This window comes from Colossoma macropomum, unplaced genomic scaffold (assembly GCF_904425465.1).
Source record: "Colossoma macropomum unplaced genomic scaffold, Colossoma_macropomum, whole genome shotgun sequence".
In the NCBI taxonomy this organism is placed as follows: domain Eukaryota; kingdom Metazoa; phylum Chordata; class Actinopteri; order Characiformes; family Serrasalmidae; genus Colossoma; species Colossoma macropomum.
In genome coordinates, this window is record NW_023495385.1 from 112,188 (window position 1) to 133,676 (window position 21,489).

The 21,489-nt window shown below is 38.1% G+C and overlaps 1 protein-coding gene across 3 annotated transcripts in view; it reads left to right on the forward strand.

Annotated features, from left to right (window-relative positions):
• The window catches only part of nt5c2b (5'-nucleotidase, cytosolic IIb), a 43,181-nt gene that overhangs the window by 17,467 nt on the left and 4,225 nt on the right, over nt 1–21,489 (forward strand). For 2 of the 3 annotated variants that reach the window (XM_036562371.1, XM_036562372.1), the window contains exons 4-17: nt 8,101–8,218; nt 8,371–8,466; nt 8,731–8,822; nt 9,920–9,977; nt 10,585–10,678; nt 12,189–12,242; nt 12,334–12,417; nt 12,552–12,593; nt 13,593–13,700; nt 15,277–15,343; nt 15,614–15,784; nt 17,671–17,722; nt 19,456–19,516; nt 20,810–20,986. In XM_036562371.1, the coding sequence (XP_036418264.1) occupies nt 8,101–8,218; nt 8,371–8,466; nt 8,731–8,822; nt 9,920–9,977; nt 10,585–10,678; nt 12,189–12,242; nt 12,334–12,417; nt 12,552–12,593; nt 13,593–13,700; nt 15,277–15,343; nt 15,614–15,784; nt 17,671–17,722; nt 19,456–19,516; nt 20,810–20,986 (1,274 nt within the window). The other variant, XM_036562373.1, reaches the window with a different exon arrangement.

Sequence of the window (21,489 nt, forward strand, 5' to 3'; positions counted from 1 at the left end):
GGCGGAGCAATAGGCCACACTGCAGAAGTTTGTTTTGCTGATCGCGATAGCGTCAGATATGCATATAACTAACAAAAGGCAAGGAAGCAAGTTTATATGCCAATACTTATAACTGAATATCAGCTCAGATTAGAGCTGGGCGATATGGCGAAAAACGTTATCACGATAAACAAAATTCATATCGTTCGATATCGATACATATCGCGATAAATGTCAAATCATGATTTCTTTCACGTTTGAAGGCTGATTTTGCTCCTGGGTGGTTAATTGTGGTTTTAAACTATCACTTATGGTCTGATCATGACAAACACTTGGCAAACAGTGGAACATTTCACTAATCTGTCATGGAAGAGTTTCTGAGCTGTTTTTATCAGCTGGAAAAGCACCGCTGCAATTTTTGTAATAGTCATGATTTAAGAAAGAAAACAGATTATTTTCAGCTGTCTGGTGACGAGCGCTCGGCTACCCCGTTACAAATGCTAAACAAGTGGCCAACAACAGTGCTAAACTCTTTAGTTTCTCAACAACGTCGGCTCGGTTCGGTAGGTCACTCCTACCACATCCATGTCAGAGCAGATCACAGTATTCAGACACCAGCTAGCGACGACTGGGTTTCTCTACGCTATCGTAGTAGTTTAAGGGGTGAACCGCAGTATATCTGACGTTTGCTGTGTAAAAGCATTATCAGCAGTGTGAATCTCTCACACCAGTCACAGAGTCCTCCTTTTAGGCATGTTTAAACTGAAAGCAGTGATTTTGTGTCTTGTTTGATCTACAGTATCATCAATTCACCGTGTTTTGCCGGAGCGCTGCTTCAAGTTAGCCAGCAGCTAAAAACAGCTAGCCTGGAAAGACAGCGCTCTCCTGCTCTCCAATGCCTCACAGCTTCCTCAGTTTACTTTCGAACATGAACCACTTCTTTCTTTCACTTTCGTTGCTCGAGAATGCACTAATACTAAAATATGACGGTTTGGCGCTGTAACACGCCGCTGTAGACCTGATTTAACACCGCTAAAGTTGTTAGGATGCATGGAAAGAGGTGAGTTCGCTGTAGGTCAGTACAGTTACACCACTGACCTCGTCACTCAGACTCGGTCACAGGAAAACAGATCGCCGGTCGCTCTGCTGAAACAGGGACTGTATAACTCCGCGTTTCAGCCGTTGCTTAAGTGTATTTGGCGACCCTTTTTTTACTCGTGGCCCCCTCCCTCTCTAATCAAGTCGAAAAATTCGGAAGTGCGCCCTCTCCTGGCGACAGCAGAGTAGTGTCGCTTTCCTTGCAGTAGAAAGCGCCACCAGGGCTTTCGCTAAAACGTGGGACTGTGAGAATGGTGTATTATATCGAACATTTATCGAACCTGTCTTATCGCTCTATCGAGGAAAAGTTATATCGCGATACTTAACGTTATCATTTTATCGCCCAGCCCTAGCTCAGATTATCAGTCTGGCCAATAATCGATCGACCCCTAACTTGTATTTAATGGCCGCTTTGACTGGAAATTAAATACATGCTAACTTTTGTCCAGCACTGTATCTCCAATACAGTACAGCACAGTATAATACAGTGAATCTCAGTCTATATTAATCTGTTCTCTGTCTGCCTGCATGAAAAATAATCCTATTGATGTCTCTTCTGAGTTATTGTTGGCCTCTATGTCCAACCGAAAGTTCGAAGGTCAGGATTCTGGTGATGACAGCATCCTGATAGGCCACTAAATCAAAGTGGAAAGTGGTTACATTCACACATTCCTTCTAAATGTAGCAGTTGTACATCAAGACACTGTTTAAGCTGAAGGTTTTTGAACAAACTTACATCCAGATGTCTGATGCAAGACTGGTTTCTTTCTGGAAATCGATATTTGGATGCATCGCGCATGGGAACCTGTTTTATTTTGACTTATGGGTGTATGTTTCATGCTCTGGCTAAAGTGATCCTGGCTATCGGACAACATTCCCACTGGCAAACGTACATGCATGCTTGCGAGGTATAATTATCTGTCAATGAGTGCATCTTGCTGAAGGAGGAGATAACAGATTCCGTGGGACCAGACTTCAGCTCTAAAACTGTACCAGAGGAAGCCCTTTCATGAACCATGAAGAGTTACCCATAGACATCCATTCATATACAATGCATCCAAACCTTACCTTAAGTATGATAATAGCATATTACAAAAAATCTTTGAAGAGAACTGATACAAACAAAAAATATATAAAAATAAGAGTAAAATAGCATTTTTTGCGTTATTTGTCATGTTCTGTATGTACTAACAAGGGTCAGCATTGTATTCCTCAGTTTCATCAGTTCAGTTTCACAGAGCTCACAATTTTGTATACTTCTTGTGCCTTTTGTTCATAACTATTCTTTCACTACTGTACCTACCATGCAATACACAGATACAAGAAATACAGTGATGTAGATGCCAGTAAATACAGACATGATATTTGGCTTCCTAGCAGTAACATTAGCTAACTGCTAACTTTTGCATTAGCCAGCTGGTGGTAAAAAAAAAATGACAAAAGTGAGCAATCATACTTGACTCTTCACAGTTCACTTAATGATCATATCAGTCAGTAAAGCTTAAGTGAACAGTTAAGTTTGACTGAAACTATTTGAATATGTATGTTTTTGCCCATATTAAGTTATATCAGCAGATATTGTAATCTGTTGAAATTAGTTGTTCTAAAGAATGACCTTTATGCCATTTTTGTGATTAAGAGGTGACAACAACTGTAACAGTACCACAAAATATGTTAATGTAATTGTAACATTTTATACCAAATTTAAATTATTTATTTTTTGTGTTTTATGAGAGAAAACATTTAAAATAAGCTTTTTTTTCTGTGATTATGTTGAAGACGTGGGTGGTGAAGTGCTGGACAATTAGCCTCTCCTGTGGTATATCATGAGAAGCATCTTCTTTAACCTTTGAAGACCTTGGCTGACCTGCTTTACTTCTTTACTTAAGAGCAGTGTCTTCTAATGCTTGCATAGCACTGAGGAGGCTGTGAAAGTGACCTGTTTTAATATCTTCGAACTTCCAAGTTACGATCCTGACAGTAGTCTTTATGACCACACTGTAGGGTCTGGATGCAGTTTTTTTTGGTCCCCAAATTCGAGTACTTTAATGTTAAGAATCAAATATTGAATCCTATCCGATATTTTAATTTTTATAGTATAGCCACGCAGTTCAGATAAGATACTTTATGATAGGCTACCAGTTAACACAACAATATATAAGAATAAGAACAATAAGAAATATCCCTTCGTTTTGTTAAGATGTGCAAAATCTGACATTCTGGACATTTTGTATTTTTAATTTTTTTTTTAATTCTCATTTGATTACCATTTACTATTTTTACTACTTCCAAGTAACATTTTTGACTTGTGATCCAATTTGACTGCACAGCTACCAGTTGATGATTAATGATCTGGTTGCCAGTTAGTTTAAAATGCAGTTGTAAAATGATTTCCCTTTTGATATGCAGGCGTGCATGCTTGTCATAGTTTGTTTATGGAACCTCTACAACAGTGTCATAAATAGAGTGCAAAAAAAGAAGTGGATCAAGCTTAATATAGCCAATACCCAATCTTTTAAAATATACCAGAATCAGCTCTGATTCCAGATAAGATTGGTATGTCTCTACCTTACTGTATAAACTGTGAAGTCCTAAATCATTAAAAAATAAATATTGGTAGATTGGACTGATCTATTAGATATATTTGAAGGCATTTAAGACCTGTATCTTACATTTATCCAATGCCTGCAGGTTAATATTGGAAAGCGTTTTTGGAAAGTGGTTGTCCATGACTGCTTGCTGTGACAACAGTGTGCTATGCAAAAGTAAGCATGGCCTTTGCCCTTTTACCTTGCCTGTGTTGCTGATAAGCCTATAGCACATTTTTCCATTACTTGACATGCTGGCTATTTGTACAGAAGTATTTCAGCAACTGCGCTCATAGTAAATTTAAGCTCTGTCCTCGAACCAGCCAATAAAAGCCTAAAGGCCTAATTAAAATATTATTAGGGCCCCGTTTCCCAAAAACACAACATAATACTAAGAACACCTGAACTATCAGGAGAGATTCTTTGACCTTTAATAACTTTTATTCTCTGATATGTTAAAGAAATATTTTTTGAACTTTGATTTCATTTCAAACCATGCCATGCTTTCATTTCCATGGAATGTGATGCCATTATACATTGTCTAATCCGCCGTTGTGGCAGGCTTAGTTGGTCTAGGCTGCTTTTAAAAAGTTGAATGACGCTAACTTGTCTTTCTGCTTTCGATGATTTTGGCTGATCTGTAGCCCATAGACCCACTAAATATGTTTGCAGAGGTGACTAGGATGGGGTTCTGCATGACCACCAGATCAAAGATCAAGAGGAAAAGGTTCATTCAACTATTCGGATGCAACTCTAGTTAAACAGCACGTAGTAAGCATCATGATAAGAGTGCTGATAAACATCAGGCTCAAGATAATTTTATACTCTTAGTTGTGTAGATTTAATGGAATAAAGCTTTCAACATCATTTAGTGGATTTATTTGGTATCAGATAACACATTCTTTACAAACTTCCTGTTCTCCAGCTAAAAGGCACAAGGTGAAATAAGTTAGATAGACTTGACTAGTAACATTAGTCATGCCGTTAGCCATTTAGTGTGAACTTACAACATGTATGATCTAATGTGTTTTTTTTTGTGGTGTTTAATATACTACTGTTCAGTAATAGTGTCATTAGTTGGCTAACTAGCTAAGTCAAGTGTTAAAAGGCTAAAAGGCTACCTACAGTGGAATATGCCAGTATCTCAGTAAAATATGCTGAAAAAAAGCAGAATTTGCCCGAGTAAAATATCCCAAATACAACGTTTGATTAAAATATTGCATACATTCTGCCCTGTTAAATGTGCCAGAGGCTGAGTGAAAAAACACTAGTTGAACATGCTGGTTGCTAAGTGAAATGTCAGTAATCTCAGTGAGTGTGTATGGATCCATGCTGTGAGTAAGGCTAATTTATTATTATATCATTGTTTGGCATCCCTCTGGAGTTGGTTGAGATAAACTCCCTTTTCATTTGTGTCACTTTTAAGCAGGACAAGTCAGAAAAACACAGTAAAACTGTAACGTCTTTAATATCTTGCAGTGTGTGTGAGTATTTGTAGAATATAAATAAATAAATGACCCTGCCAATATGACGAAATAATCCCATAATGCAGTGATGTTAATCCTCAGTACCTATAAGTACATCTGTGCATCTTAGGTATGATAATGGATAATTGATGATTGATTATTCTTCAGTTCACATTCATCAAGCTTGATGATTGAAATGATAATGATGCACATTCAGAAGAGTGTATATCTAGCTTTTTATTGAGTTTTTGTAACTATATATACAATAAAGTTTCAAGTATCACAAAATTTTATTAAATAAAAAAATAAAAAAACAAAGATTCAAAAAGTTAAAATAAGTATAAATATAATAAATATAATATAATGTTATGTTTTGTGACTGCAACTTGTTTTACACACACAAAGACTAATCAGTATCCTTGGGCAACATCTGTGTTGTTTAATCCGTACTGTGTTTTTAGTAGGCATTGTTTTATTCTGATTGATTTATGTTGCCTTTTTGTGTTATTTTGATAGCCTTGTACACAAATACTATTTACACAGTGGTAGACATTTTCGGCTACAGTCAGGGAAGTCATCTAAGCTTCTAAGCTTCTATTCATTATGGGTTTGTGCCGACGTGAGTCAGCAAATAGAGTATAGAATAAGTGGCATTTTGCAACATCTTGAATGTCGTTAGGCCTGTTTTTTAAGTATTTTTTCCATTTTGAATAGCTCTCAGGTATATTTATAAATATGAACTGCTGCTTTTACAAACATGTTTTCTCAAAACATTTACAGGCTGCGTAGCTATAATGTGCTGTAGCATAGTGCAAGGTCAGCTTGACCAACTATGGGCTGCCAAAAGGGTGCTGATATGAGAAGTGACTGAAAGGAAAAGAGGCTCAAAATAGGTTTCTTTGTAGCAGTGCAGAGCTTAAGAGGAGATACATAGAGACAGAGGGAGGGAAAGGGGAGGGGTATGTGGGGCTGCTATTTGGACAGAAGAATCTGGCCTGAAGCAAAGACTCTGTAGGATTTCACTGGCAAGCTGCCTGTGCTGTGCTAGTTGCAGCACTGCAGGAGGACCTCCTCCTGTCCTCATCGCATACACAGCCTTGTTTTTCTGCAATATCAGGTTGTAGGGTCATAGGTATGTCCTATATATATGTAGGTCGTGTGTATATCCCATATATTAATTTGATCAATTGTTGATTTTGCACAGTACTGTATGTACTCTGAAATATCTTTAACCTCAGTAACCAAAGAGAAACTATTGTCCTTTTAATAAAAAAAGAGAAATTAAGGATATTTTGTCCCAAAACTGTACAAAAACAAACACACACACACACACAACACACACACGTCTGTAGAAACAGAGGGCCGTAAATGAGGAATTTGGGCCCTGGTTGTATGTTTTATGCTTTCTTGCTCTGTGCTCATGCACATAGAGGGTCATATGTTTGCTCGATAAAGAGTTGTGTCACTGGCCCTAAAACTGGTTATGATGAAAGAAAGATAAATGGAAAGAAAGTGATCTACCTATTTTGAACCCTTCGTCCTTCTGATGTCAAATCAGTACCGCATTAACAAAGACTAAACCCATCTCTTACTGAGGCACACAAAACTGTCATAGACAAACAGAACCTTGACTTTAACAAATTGAATTTTATAAATATGCATGGCTCAGCCACATGTCTTACACTGAGGAGCTCTAGAGGCCCTAGTGCTATTCCCTGAGGCACTCCGAGTTGCATCTCTTCGTCTCAGGAGATCTCCCTTTCTCTCCTGCACTCCCACGACCTAAGGCAGCATCAACAACCAGAGCAAACACATTCCTCTTGCCTTCCCAGCATGCGACAGGAGCTGGATTGAGTGTCTTTCCATGCTTTGCCAAAGCTATTATTGTTTTGTTGATGTCCTTATTTTTATCCCAGTTGCATTTGGGTACCAGCATCGAACGACAAACCGGGGGCTTAGAGTTCTCAGCTGAGTCTTTTGTCTTCGAAATGTTACCAGGCTCTCCCTTCACATGGGTCTGAAGCTTTAATTGGGTTTAAATGTGAAAGGGTCAGTGTATCCGGTTTCGCTCCAGATTAGATCACAGAACATTCAGGGAGCCTGTTAAGCCAGTGTGAATGTGTTTTGAATAGTTTGGTTAGCTTTGCCCTACCCTGTGGAAAGACATCACAATGTGGGACATCCTAGGTTCTGTCACCTAAAATAATACTCCTACGGCTGTTCTTTGAGCCATGTGTTTATTTCTGGTAGCGAAGCCTGTGTTTTGAGAATAGAGTACCAAATAGAGTGTTTCTCAGGAACAGACTTGGCACTGAGAGTGTTTACAGTTGTGACAGACTGGGTGATGTCATTTAACCTCTGTTTTTAGAATGCAACAATGTGGAAACCATCTTACCTATATATAATGTCTACGCAGCTATAACTGGAATCTGTGGCAGTAATTACACATGTGGTTTAACTTACCTGTGACTTAGAGCTCTATAGGCTAAAACAGTTACTGCTGTGCACTGGGGGCTAATGTAATTACAAATAGGCCTTAGTGGTTTTGTATCATAAACTATGATATGAGTTAACTTTCGTCAGTTCCTATTTTTTGCTTGAGCTGTTCCTTTTAAAAGGCATTACTCTCTGAGCCTTTACTCTTTCTTACTAGATATTGTTTGTTTTTAGCATTGTGGAATATTTGCAGACAGTATCAAAGTTAGGTTCAGTCAGAATAACATGACAAAGCTTTTTTAAACAGTGAACCTTGACTTAGTAGATCCAGTTTATTGTTACTTGTTTGTTGTCATGTACTGAGTTAGCATATATTGACTTAGTATATAGACTTATAATGTTTTTTATATTGGATAAAACACATATAAAAAAGACCTTATGATTTAAGGAAAGCTTTAGCTTAGTTGATCAATCATATACAAAGTCACATGTCTGATAATGTGCAGTTAAACATGGATTGTGTTTTGTTTTAGTCTACAAATCTCCAGAATATGAATCCTTGGGTTTTGACCTGACTGTTGAGAGACTGGTCTCAATTGGCTACCCCCAGGAACTGCTTGGCTTTGTCTATGACCCCTCCTTCCCAACTAGGTAAGCTGCTCTGATGTTATCAGACTACATTTTAGCTGGGCTAAAAACTTCAAAGCTTCCCTTTTGATAGTCACAGATCAAGTTTTGTGAAATTAGTGATTTCTCTAATAAGCTTGAAAACTGAAAACATTGTGTCCTCCCCTCTGCTCCAGAGGTCTGGTATTTGACACCATGTACGGTAACCTTCTGAAGGTGGACGCCTATGGTAACATCCTGGTCTGTGTACATGGCTTTAACTTCCTCCGTGGGTAAGAAGACATCCTTTCTACTGAATTACACAAGTGTGACGGAACTTGTAGAAAAGCTAGAATTGTTCACATCATTCATAGTCTCTGAAATTGGTGACACTGGTTTGTTTACGCCAAGTTACTGTAATTGTTATGGACAATCGCTTCGCCACCATCAAATCCATATTTTAGAAACCACTGTAACATATTTGCTGTAGTACATTTTTCTGCGTAGATGAGCTATATTTGTTTAAATTGCTCATGCATGCCTCTGCTCTGTGCCAGGCCTGACATCCGAGAACTCTACCCCAACAAGTTCATCCAGCGTGATGACACCGAACGCTTCTACATCCTCAACACTCTCTTCAATCTTCCAGGTGGACAATTAATCACTGCCATATATCATCTTTAAGCTTTTTGCATAAAAACTGTATGTTCTGAGTTTTAAGAGGTCAAGAGAAATGTGCATTTCGCCAAACTGTGGTCCCGTTGTGGACAAATAAGCGAATGAGTTGAAATTCTCATGGCAAAGCCCTACATTGTTTTGTGTGGATTTATCAAACGTTTTCTATTTTGGTCCATTTTGAAATGAAACACTCAGGCCAGTCCGAAACAGCTGAACCATGGTCCTCCAAAAACTGCGGGTGTTGAAAGTCTGGTTCAGTGCTGGTGGGAACACTTTTTTTTTTTATAATAGTCCATACCAAATGTCAGTATTCAACATCAAAGCACACTTTTCTCTTCTTTTAGTAACTTGCCAGCTCTGTACTGTCTGCATAATCTGTCTGTTTGAACATTTGATTCTTGATAGATGCTCATATCGTTCCTGCAGCAGGAACTGTCGCTCATAATGGCAGTGGCAGTGCTTTTTTGGCATGTACTTTTGAAATAAATTCAGCCACCTTATTGGTTAAATTCAAATTGATCAACCATTCAACCATAAAGATGCAAAGATCAAGAAGGGTTTTTTGTTATTGTTTTTGGTTGAGATTCATGTATTTTAAGCATCTCTATTTCAATACAAAGTAAAAGTAGGATAATAAGTGTAGGTTATTAATATATGCAGGGGATAGATCTGAATTTTCTGCAGTGATAGGCTAGTGAAAGTTAAAAATATATATATTTTTTTTTCTATGTGTGCTTGTATCCCAGCCAAATTTCTGACCAGTCTTCAGCAGTTGAACTATGTGTGAAAACAGCCTTAGCATAGAAACGAAAGCAACTTCCTATTGGCTTTCGTTATGTTTCACGTTTTCTATCGCGGAGATTGCGAGGTCAGTCCTGGGTGATCTGGCCACGGTTTCATTTTCATTTTGACCTTTTGAGTTCATAGTACTTTTTGAGCTTGAAGTCATTCATTTTAATTGTACAGTATATAACCAATAAAAAGGTTTGCCAAGTCAAACAGTTGTAAACAAGAAGGTAATAATGAATTTACAATCCGTTGTACTCTGTCTCTCTCTCCTCCAAATAGAAACCTACCTCTATGCCTGCCTGGTTGACTTCTTCTCAAACTGTGACCGATATGCAAGGTGAGAATTTCAATGCTAGTGACTTTGAAACACGGTTACCTTGGACACTGCATCCACATGCAGATGATTCAAACTCCATATCTCCCTCTCTCGCCCACACATGCTGGGAGAGGCTTATCAGTGGTTTGTCTATCAGGCAAGTCTGTCACTCGCTGATAAGCAAATCACAGTGTGGCAAAATCTTTTTACAGCATGTTTTAAAAAGGAGTCTATTACAATAGTGCAGTTGTAGTCCACTGAACTGTGCACAGGCATGACATAACAAAAAAAAACTGAAACGCAATCAATAATAATAACTAATTGTATAACATCTGACTTAACAATAATTTAAGCACACAAATGTAGTGGGTAATTAATAACACTCATAATTTAAATGCATTCAAGCCTATACAGACTTAATTGAGTGTGTGATTTGTTCTGGTCTGGATGCATGTCCTCTGAAATGATTGTTGGTCCTTTTAGGGGGAGAGGGCTTTCCTGTTTGGCTCGGAACAACCTCAAACAAGGGAAGACTGTCCCATTTAAACCATGTCTGACTGTCGATAGTGTGTGTTAACTGGCCCGGGCTCAGAATCTTAGCCTTGTCTCCCTTTTTCCAACCCTTTAGCTGTGAGACAGGCTTCAAAAACGGAGACCTCTTCATGTCCTTCAAGAGCATGTTCCAGGACGTACGAGACGCCGTCGACTGGGTCCACTTTAAGGTAGAGGAACGGAATGTTAAAGTGATCATGTACAAGAGCTGGTACAGAATGACAAAATGGTAATGTATGATACATGTTAAAGCCAAGACCTGCCTCAGAGCTGTTACTGCATTTGAACCCCATCCACACATATGGATATTTTTGAAAACTTTTTTTTCTTTTGCCCTGTATTTTGGTCTCCCATCCACACGAAGAAAGCATTTTAGAATATTTGGAAACAGCTGGAAAACCTTTTTTCTTTGGTGGAGATTTTTTTTATTCTTTGTGTTTTCTGTGTTTTCATGTGACTGAATAAAATAAACAGTTGTATGCAAACATTTGAATACCCCCTGCTAAAATTTTTTTTTAAGTGAAAATAAGTTAACACATCCTCTACAGGGAACAGACTTTTTCTGTGAACAGTTCCTTTTATTTTATTGCTTGATATAGAGAAAATAACAATCATTAATACAGAATAACCTCTCAAAACAATGTAATTTTTCTTAAAATTTTAGTGCACAGTTTCCATTTATTTACTGAGTTTAACATATTGGCAAAAAATTGTTATGTGCCATAACTTTTGCACCATGTTACAGAAGTAGGTGAATGTAGTCTTAGGAGTGTTGCCCGATGACTCTTATTAGTTTAGTGTACTGTGCTTGCCCAGCATCAACATGAGTCTACTCAATGCTGTTTTACTCTATTCAGCGTGCTTCAAGACTGTCTGCCATAGCTGAGGACCAGATTGTTTCTATGTGATCAATAATACACATTTGCTTTAGTTTATCAATACAGTGTCAGTCCATGCATTTGAATTCCTCTTATTGTGTCATTGTTTGTTTTTGTTTTAAATATTTGTGGCCATAGCCTCTGTGTTGTTGCTTAAGCAACATGCCGTCACACCCTGTCCACAAGTTTGTTCTTGGTATTTTGTGCAGTAAACATGCTTCTTCATTCTTCTCATGCTGTTTGTCGACCTGCTTTATGGCATGTTATTGCCTCCTGGGTTGTAACGCTTGTGAGGGTTTTTTAAATTCTTTTTGCATTCTTGTGTGGATGGTGAAATTTTTTAAATGCTGTTGGTTTGGAGAAGGTTATTTTTTTTTAATGTAAAGAGAAAAAATGTGCTTTCATAAATATCCAGACACGTGTGAACAAGCTCTCAGTAATATTATTGGGTTCCAGCAATAATTATGGGACACATGAAGCTGTGTTAGCTAGAGCCTGACTGATATATTAATTGTTTGCTATTACTGACTGATATTAAGATGCTACAATTTTATTGGTGTTGGCAAAACTCGTACTGATCAATCATCAATATTTTTTGTAAAGAAGAGACCCTTTACAGACGCATATTATCTAAACCTGTTAGACTCTGTTTACTTTTTGACCATATAGAATTATATCTGCAAATATCATCAGTTATCATCTGAATTTTTACATTACACATTGAAATCGTTATCGATGTTCGTCACATTTTCATATCAGTCGAGCCCTACTGCGTAATGTAATCTTGAACTTTTGTCCACAGGGAACTCTGAAAGAAAAAACAGTAGAAAACCTAGAGAAGTACGTGGTGAAAGATGTAAGTTTGCTTGATCTTTTAAAATTTTTCTTTTATATTAATACAAAGAAAGCAGCGGAGCTGAATGAGTTGTGCATTTTCTTTTCCAAAGCCTAAGCTGCCGCTGCTGCTGAGCCGCATGAATGAAGTTGCCAAAGTGTTTCTGGCCACCAACAGCGACTACAAATATACAGACGTGAGTTTACAAATATCACGCAGCTGTTTCAACACACATTTGATTACATAAAAATCTAAATGCATACATAAAGTTTTATATAATTTTCCCAGAATAATGAACGTCACTCTCTTCTCCTTTGTGTTTAATTGCAGAAAATCATGACCTACTTGTTCGATTTCCCTTATGGGCCAAAGGTAAGTCTTTGATTTGACTAGTTATTTAAAGTGAGTTACAAATGCAGCAAAGTTTATTTGCACCGTGAGTTACATTTCTTGTGTGTGAAAGAGTTAACCGCACAATAATGCTATGGTTTTGTATTAGATTGTTGGCTATGTATGTCCATGTAAAGTGGTAGAGTGTTTGAGCAGTTTTGCCATGCCATTTTTACATGGCCAGCTTCACTACGTAAAGTGATTCATTTTAAAAACACTGGATTGCTGTATCAGCTGACACTAAAGCTGGATTCCCAGATGTCATGGAAAACCTTGAAATCTTGCAATTTTTAATCTAGTTTTCCAGTTGTAGAAACACTTGCACAATTAGAAAATTGATAAATTGTCCTGGAAGAACTAGTGAATTCCTGGGAAAGTGTAAAGTTGATCCATTAAGCCACCGATATTATTGCATATTTTTAGCTGCTGATCCCTAGTTTGAGTGTCCATTCATTGTAGTTTGGAATGGTACAGTCTTACATCTGGTAATGTGAGGTTACAATAACACACACTAGCTTATTGCAATTCACATCTGATATTTTAGTAGAACCTTCAATCAAGTGATTGGTTGGGTGAATGGTTTGTTTGAGTATATTTTAGTATAGCACTCAGTTAGTTGGGGTCATTGGGGATTAATTGTTAACTTAATTTTAAAGATATCTACAATTTTGCGTTATTGTAAGATGACCTTTTGTGAGCAGTAGTGTATAGAAGTCATAGGAATTTGTCCTTGAAAAGTCATGGAAAATGATTTCCTAAAAAGGGTGGACACTAGGGGTGTAATGATACGCAAATACAAGATATAATATGTTTTTGATGTTTTTGTCTGTTATTACCATGCGCTATCGTAACACCCATAGTGGGAAACCTGCAAAAGTTTCTGTATGTGCATTGTATCAAAAAGGACAAAGTGGTGTGGTGCCATCTCTTTCTGCAGTACTGTGGTTTCACTCTAGAAAATTCACTGTGTATGTTCTGTAGCATGGCTCTCCTCATCGCCCGTGGCAGTCTTACTTCGACCTGATCTTGGTGGATGCACGAAAACCACTGTTCTTTGGAGAGGGAACTGTGCTGAGGCAGGTCGATACGGTGAGTTCTGCGCATTCTCACACGGTCAGCAGCTGCGCTACTCCACCATCTGTAACATTCTAGTCTGCTGCACAGGATGCCTCCTCAGTGACTACCTATTGGCTTGTCAGCACAGAATATTGAGTGTTGCTGAGGACATAAAGTGCAGAGTTCATAGAATAAGCCTGCAGTCCGAGTACAGAACTCGCAGAGAGTTCTCCTCCTGCTAGCTCAGATCAGTATGCAAGTCTGAGAGCAATGCTTGAACTGAACAGTGTATGGCCGTTATTTTAGTAAATCTTACTGACGTGTATTATGTTGGTGGGCATATAATGTATTTAGTAAATTGCTGCTTAACAACACCTTGTGAAACATAAGAGAAGGATAAAAACTTCCTAAACTTAAATGTAAGTTAATGTAATTAGTAGGGCTGGTCCAGACTTCAAATACTCGTTGGTATGTCCAAATTTATGCCCAAAAAACAATATTTATGTTCACAGTCAACATTATTTTAAGTACGTTTGTTATATTGTGATATATTAATTATGTACAAATAAGCTGAAATCGGCCGAGGTGGAGGGCACGTAGCCTTGCCTACTGAGGAGTACTCTGATAAGACTCACTATACTTACATATTTGAGAGGATTCATCACACTTGTCATACCTCCCTGTTATAATGCCCTAATAATTTAAAGTGCTCCCACATGTGATTTCCTCAGCATTTCTGCGCTTTTAGCTTTGGTGGCCACATGGAAAGCTGTGCAGTTTGTTGGACTCTAAGGCTACGTGATGTGGTGTTTGGCATGAATTCACAATGCATAGCTAAATCAGCTATAGCTTGTTTATTTTTAACATTTTCCAGATATTAACAGTAAACATTCTATCTAAAGGCCTTTGCTGATGAAGTGTGTTGTAGTCTGGGCTTCAAATTTTGGGCTTAAAAAAGTGATGAGTCTGAATACTAAATGCAATACCAAAATTATGAATTAATACTCAATTATTCAAATTATTTGAGACAGCCTCAATAACAAGGTTTGATTGAACTAATTTTGGATGAACAAATAAAGCAGAACACACTCGAATTGTCAATTATTTATTTTAATAGCTGTTGGAATAATAGTAGATCCAGCAGGCCACTAGATGCCATGCATTACAGTGATTTTACAGTTATTGACCACAGTTAAGAGGTGTTGTTGGGTACGAAGTAGAATATGAGAACACTAATATTCAGTAAACAATAAAATTCATTGATAGTCATCGCAATAAACAATTCTTCTGCAGTGTAATGTAGTTTAATGTAGTTCAATGTAGGATATGGTTGCTAAGCAACATTACAGTCAAAGATTATTTTATATTAAGTAATGGCACAATGGTTTTCGATAACTTTGCATATTAATACAGTATTCAGCACATGTCTGTGTTGTATATGTTGAATATCGCACAATGACTTCAAATGTGGCCTAGCCAGTCAGATTTTAGATTTTGGATTATCCGTTTTGTAAACCAGGACTGTGCTTTTGCAAAGCGTTGGAACATTTGTGTTTTTTGCATTGATATATTTCTGCCTGAATAGTGAACGCTGTATTCTCTGTTGTAGACTACCGGGCGGCTGAAGATTGGAACATACACTGGACCTCTGCAACACGGCATAGTCTACTCTGGAGGTGACCCACACATGCCATACATAGCTTATGTGCACATATGCCTCACACCCAATAAATACACTCCATCCACACTCTGCACATTCCTTCGACACACTTCACAGACCCCCCTCATACATCACAAATACACCAGAATCCTTGTAAATGATATGCTAAAGATGACACCAGTTTTATTTTCCACTTGTTTACATCTCATTGTGTTCTTTTCAGTTTTTGTTGTCACGTTGTTGTTGTTATTGCTGCTGAAAACCTCTTTATGTCCTCATTGCTCAGGATCCTCAGACATTGTGTGTGATCTGCTGGGTGCTAAAGGGAAGGATATCATCTACATCGGGGACCATATTTTCGGAGACATTTTGAAGTCCAAAAAACGCCAAGGCTGGAGGACCTTCCTAGTGATTCCTGAGCTGGCCCAGGAGCTGCATGTCTGGACAGACAAAAGCTGTGAGTCCATGCAAAACAGAGATAGTTCTACCAAAAAGATATTTCCAAAAGGGATGTCTAAATCAGATAGTTAGGGCTGGGTATCAAAATTAAATATGTTTTTGGTACTGACCAAATTGCTTCAGTACTAGAGTGTCGAAAAATTCTGTCCATATCAAAATTCAGCATACAAGTAATCAGTAGTTAATCTCTACATTGACTACTATAATTACAGTAGTCAATCTGCATCAGCAGACTGAAAACATCAGAGCTGAAAACCATGGTTGGTCTAAAATCTAAACTGGTGCCTAAATTACATTCTGTAAGCATGTTACTGATGTAAACTCTGATTATTTTTGCACGCTGTTGTGGTTCATAAATATACCTCACAATCACTTCTGGTTTAAGCCACACCCATGTTTGATTTGTAATTTAAAAGTATCGAAAAGTATCAGTATCAAAGCATCTTAAATGATTCCCAGCCCAGGGGTAGGACTTGGGGTGTTTGGGTGCCCTGCTTCTGTGATATGCAATACCATTGCCAGAAGGAGGGGTGGGGTTAAACTACAATACGTGCACTTCAGTACTTGTTTAATGCTGTTTTTAAATGGGGTTGGAAACTGGGAAAAAACTATTTTCTGACCTGTAAATTGCTGTTTGTCATATTTACAATGCTTGATTCCAGTTTAAGTATTCTCCAGACCTCCATGCTTTCTTTTTCTGTGTTGTGGGTGTGTCTTTCTGCACTCATCTAAGTGGAATAAGTCATATGATGTCATATTTGGTATGTCCAACCTTTGACTGAGCACCCAAAGACAGCATAAGTAATACATAAGTATTATTAGTAACATTAGGCTAACTTAGCTTAACACATACCACTGAACATAAAACTGAACATAAAATATCAACAGTGCAAATTAGGCTGACAAAACCTTGTTTTATACCACAAGCAACAGCGACAAAGGAACATTTCTACAATGCTTTTGTTTTCACACCAGTTGCAAGCGAAAAACATTTTGGGAGTGCCTAAAAGAGTGATTGCACTTGCAGTGCTTGCTGCAAGTGGCAGATTTAAAAAGGTTACACTGATTGACGTAGAAGCGTATTGAAATTGCGGTCGTAAGTGGCGTAGTTACCACTCTCGATCTAAAACAACCTTCACTTTATGCAGCTGTGCTCTCATGCAAAAATTTAAAGCAAATGCTCAGTTATGTTGGTGACTTGTACAACATGCTATTATTGCAGTGTTGTGGTAATTTAATACAGGCCTAGTTGTCAGATAGTACTATGGCAGCTGGCCATTATACTAGTTTTCCATGCTGTTAACTCCATTTTCTTTGGTTGAACTATCCTTTTAAACTGTGTCCACACTGTGCTGTGTTTAAAGTTATCAGATGAGAACAATAAAGCCAAATTCATTTGCTTTTATTTAGATTCAACTTGTAATTTTTACAGAGTAGATGTGTCATGGCCTGTGAGTGTGCATAAACCCCCAGGTTACTGTAGTCCCAAGTCCAAATGACAAAAGGATGATGACATAGCAAAAAAATGAGGAAATGCCAGAAAGAGTACACTTAAAAATAAATGGTTCTTGGCTTGGATGTATATTTCTAAGAAAACCATTAGTTGGTAAAGAAACTTTACATTATGTAGAGTTTCTTTAACCTTTCAGAAGGTTCTTCACACTTATATCTTGTTTACAAAAGTGGTTCTTTTATGGCGTCTCTGCAAAGAACCCTTTTTGACACATTTATTTTTAAGAGTGTGGTCACAATGGGGATGGATAGAGGAATTTGGAATCCTTTTGGAGTATGTGAGAAAAACAGAGAGAACGATAGAGAGAATGGGAGAGAGAGGGGTATGTGGCAGGGCTTGTTCATGACTATCTCTCTGTTTGTCTTTCACAGCACTATTTGAAGAACTCCAGGGCTTGGACATTTTCTTGGCAGAGCTGTACAAGTGAGCAAAGCCTTCTTTGTAGTGCCCTGAGCACCTGAATGTCCTCTGTGTGTGTGGTGGAGAGCGTCTTTGTATATTTTTAGGACAAAAATGTCGTGATTCTGTGGGAAAAACAGAGATAAATAGGGCTAACCTGCAGTATTGCGAATAGCACAATGGTCCTGGCTTTACATATTGCTTTATACAGAACATACGCTCCATGTTTTATTTGTTTAGAAATAAAAAGCAAAACCTTTTCTTTTTGGTTATTGAGGAAAAGGTTAAGGTTTAAAATTACATAAAGATTTGATGCGTACTGTAAATACGTACATATACAGTCCTGTGCAGTCTTCTAAAAAGTGATATGTAAAGTTGTTCAGCATCCGGTATTCACAGTTATCATCCTGTACCTAGTTTATTTAATGAATACTTCATTAAGTGCTGCTAAAAGAATTTAACAAATCAAAGTACTGTACATGACAAATATTGGACACATTATTATGTGTAGGTATTTACATATGTTTAATGCGTATGGCACATATTCAGTTACTTTCAGGTACTTACATATACACTGACCAGCAAGTACATCTCCTTATATCTACACTCTTTATCCATTTTATCAGCTCCACTCACCATATAGGTGCACTTAGTTCTTAGTTCTACAATTACAGACTGTAGTCCATCTGGTTCTTTGCGTAATTTGTTAGCCCCCTTTTTCTCTGTTCTTCAACAGTCAAAACCCTTACAGGACCACCACAGAGCAGGTATTATTTGGGTGGTGGATCAGTCTCCACACTGCAGTAACACTGACATGGTGCCACGTTAGTGTGCTGGTACAAGTGAATCAGATACAATCAGTGCTGCTGGCGTTTTTAAACACTGTGTCCACTTTGTTAGACACTCTTACTATGTTGGTCCACTCTGCAGATATAACATCAGAGACAATAGCTCATCTTTTGCTGCACAGTTTTCGTTAGTCATCCTTTAGTCTGGGGGTGCACAACTCCGATCCTGGGGGGCCAGTGTCCAGCACAGTTGGGTGATTTACCCGCTCAAATACACCTAATTCAACTTCTGGTTTAGAGGGTGTATTTGAGTAGGGTAACTACCAAACTTTGCTAGACACCGGCCCTCCATGACCGGACTCGTGCACCCCTGCTCTGGTCTTTCATCAGTGGTCACAGGATGCTGCCCAAAGGATGCTGTTGGCTGGATGTGTTGATTTGTGGACTATTCTCCGTCCAGCAGTGAAACTGAGGTGTTTAAAAACTCCAGCAGCACTGCTGAAATGAAGTGGCTGGCCAGTGTTTGTATGTAACACAAGTTTGTTTTTATACGATGTCCATATTTATTAAATTCTATTTCCTCAGTTCCTGTGTGTGTGTGTGTGTGTGTGTGTGTGTGTGTGTGTGAGCCATATCTTCACATGTTACAAAAACAAACTGTCAGCGTGTGAGAGAGAGAGAGAGAACGTGAGCTCAGGGTACAAAGTGTGCAGCGGTCAAAGGGTTCATCTGTCGATAAAGCATAGGGTTCACACATGAGGGGTTATTTTTAACCAGGATGACCTCTCTGTATGGCTGTCTGTTTCCACTACATTCCCTCCCGCCCCGATCTTTTTTGGACTCGCTCCATTTTCCCTTTCCTTTTTTTCCCGTGTTTGTCCCTCTTTCTCTCTGTCCCTATGTTTCCCTTGCTGATGTGACCTATATGTTCTCTCTTTCTCTCTTTTTCTTTCTCTCCCTCACTCTTAGACATCTAGACAGCAGCAGCAACGAGAGACCAGACATTAGTGCCATCCAGAGACGAGTGAAGGTACACACACGTTCATTCTGCAAATCCTTGTTGTGATATCAGAATTCAGCACTCAAACTTTTCACTTTTTTAAACCACCTTTGGGTCAAAAGATTTTTTAGATGTACTTTTTTTTTTTTGGAAAAGAGAACAGATCATGATTTAGGCAAGATCTGCTCTTCATACCGAGAAAAATACTTTGATGAACATGAAGCTGAAATTGATGCCACACGTACCCAAAGCATTAGCAGATAATTGTAAATGTTAACAAAAAACCTTTGCTGGCATTTTTGCTAATTCTCATTTGAAAAAGAAAGCAAGGTGTATTGAAACTTTTAATGGACCAGAATCAACAATTAAATACACACTTGCAGTTTAGTGAAGTCATTGTCAAAGACAAAGACACAAAAGGCACCATTCACAGAATCCTTTTCTGCTGTATTATACAGTGTAGTAACTGTTTTCTGTTGCTGTTTTTCCACTGGGCAGTGCGGTACAGTACAGTATGGTTACAAATCCATTATCACGCATTTTATCACCATTTGTTAAATCTTCTTGCTGGGTACTAAGTGTGCCAACCTGCAACATATAGGTGGAGTTTGTAATGTTGCAAACTGCTAACTGATTAAAGACAGTCATCACAGAATCGTTAGGCGCTGTCTTTGGAGTCAGATGACTGGCATTAAAAACAAAACAAAAAATGCTTGCAATCTGAAATTGCTGTCTGTGACTCTCACATAAAACCAAATGCAGTAAAACATAAATCGGAACCTGCAGCTCATTGTTTTTGCTGTTGTTTTTATTTACTTTTAATGCTAGATTTGCATAAGAAATTGTGTGATGACACAAGCTAAAGAGAACCCTGCCTACTTTCACAGTTCAGTTACGCTATGGGAAACAGACACAGGTATTCGAGCAGGGTACAGATTGTTCTGGGTTCGGATTTGTAACCATAACTTTTACTGTACTGTTCTGCCAGGGGGAAAGAAAATGCCACAAGTAACAGAACTCTGCAAATGAATAAGGTTTCATAGATGATTGCTGTCACATCACCTCCAAACATTTTTTTTTGCTTCGTTGTCTTTTTAATCATTTGATACCTTTACCTATAACATAATATTAACTTTTTATGATAGATCTACACAAATGGTCCGAAACCTTATTAAGCCAACGCTAAAAGCTCAGTGTGTTAATGTGCATAACAGTTAAGAATATTGTTCTCCTTTTTGGAGAGGTTTTATTATGATTTTTTCCCCGATGGGGTGTATATTTCATTAAAAAGAGGGTTTGTCTCGTCTGATTTTGTCCTTCTAGAAAGTGACCCATGACATGGACATGTGCTACGGCATGATGGGTAGTCTGTTCCGCAGCGGCTCTCGACAGACACTGTTCGCATCGCAGGTGATGCGCTATGCTGACCTGTATGCCGCCTCCTTCATCAACCTGCTCTACTACCCCTTCAGCTACCTGTTCAGAGCTGCACATGTGCTGGTGAGACCAGTTTGTTATTGTATTCCTTCATCTATATTCATTCAGCTATGTTCATTTAAAAATGAAAGCTAATAAAAATGAGCCAATAGCAACTTTGGTTGTGTGTGTGTGTATATATATATATATATGTGTGTGTGTGTGTGTGTGTGTAATATATATATATTTATATATATATAGTTAGTGCTAAATAAAGGCCTCATACCAGTAAGTCAGCCACAAATGAGAAATGATATTTTGCGCTATAACATTTTTTGCAGTATATTTGTTCAGTCGTTAATGATTATATGTAAAATCTGGCAAACAGTTGTGGAAGACCAGATACAGCTATTCAAAATGTGACGTTGGATAAAATCTAATCCATTATAGATTGTTAATCAATTAATGATAAGAGGCGATTTACTTACTGGACGAGGACGAGAATGTACCTGTGTGTGGACTGCCGATCCATACAATAATCACTCCTATACTCAAGCTTAATCAACAGCACACTGCTAACCAAATCA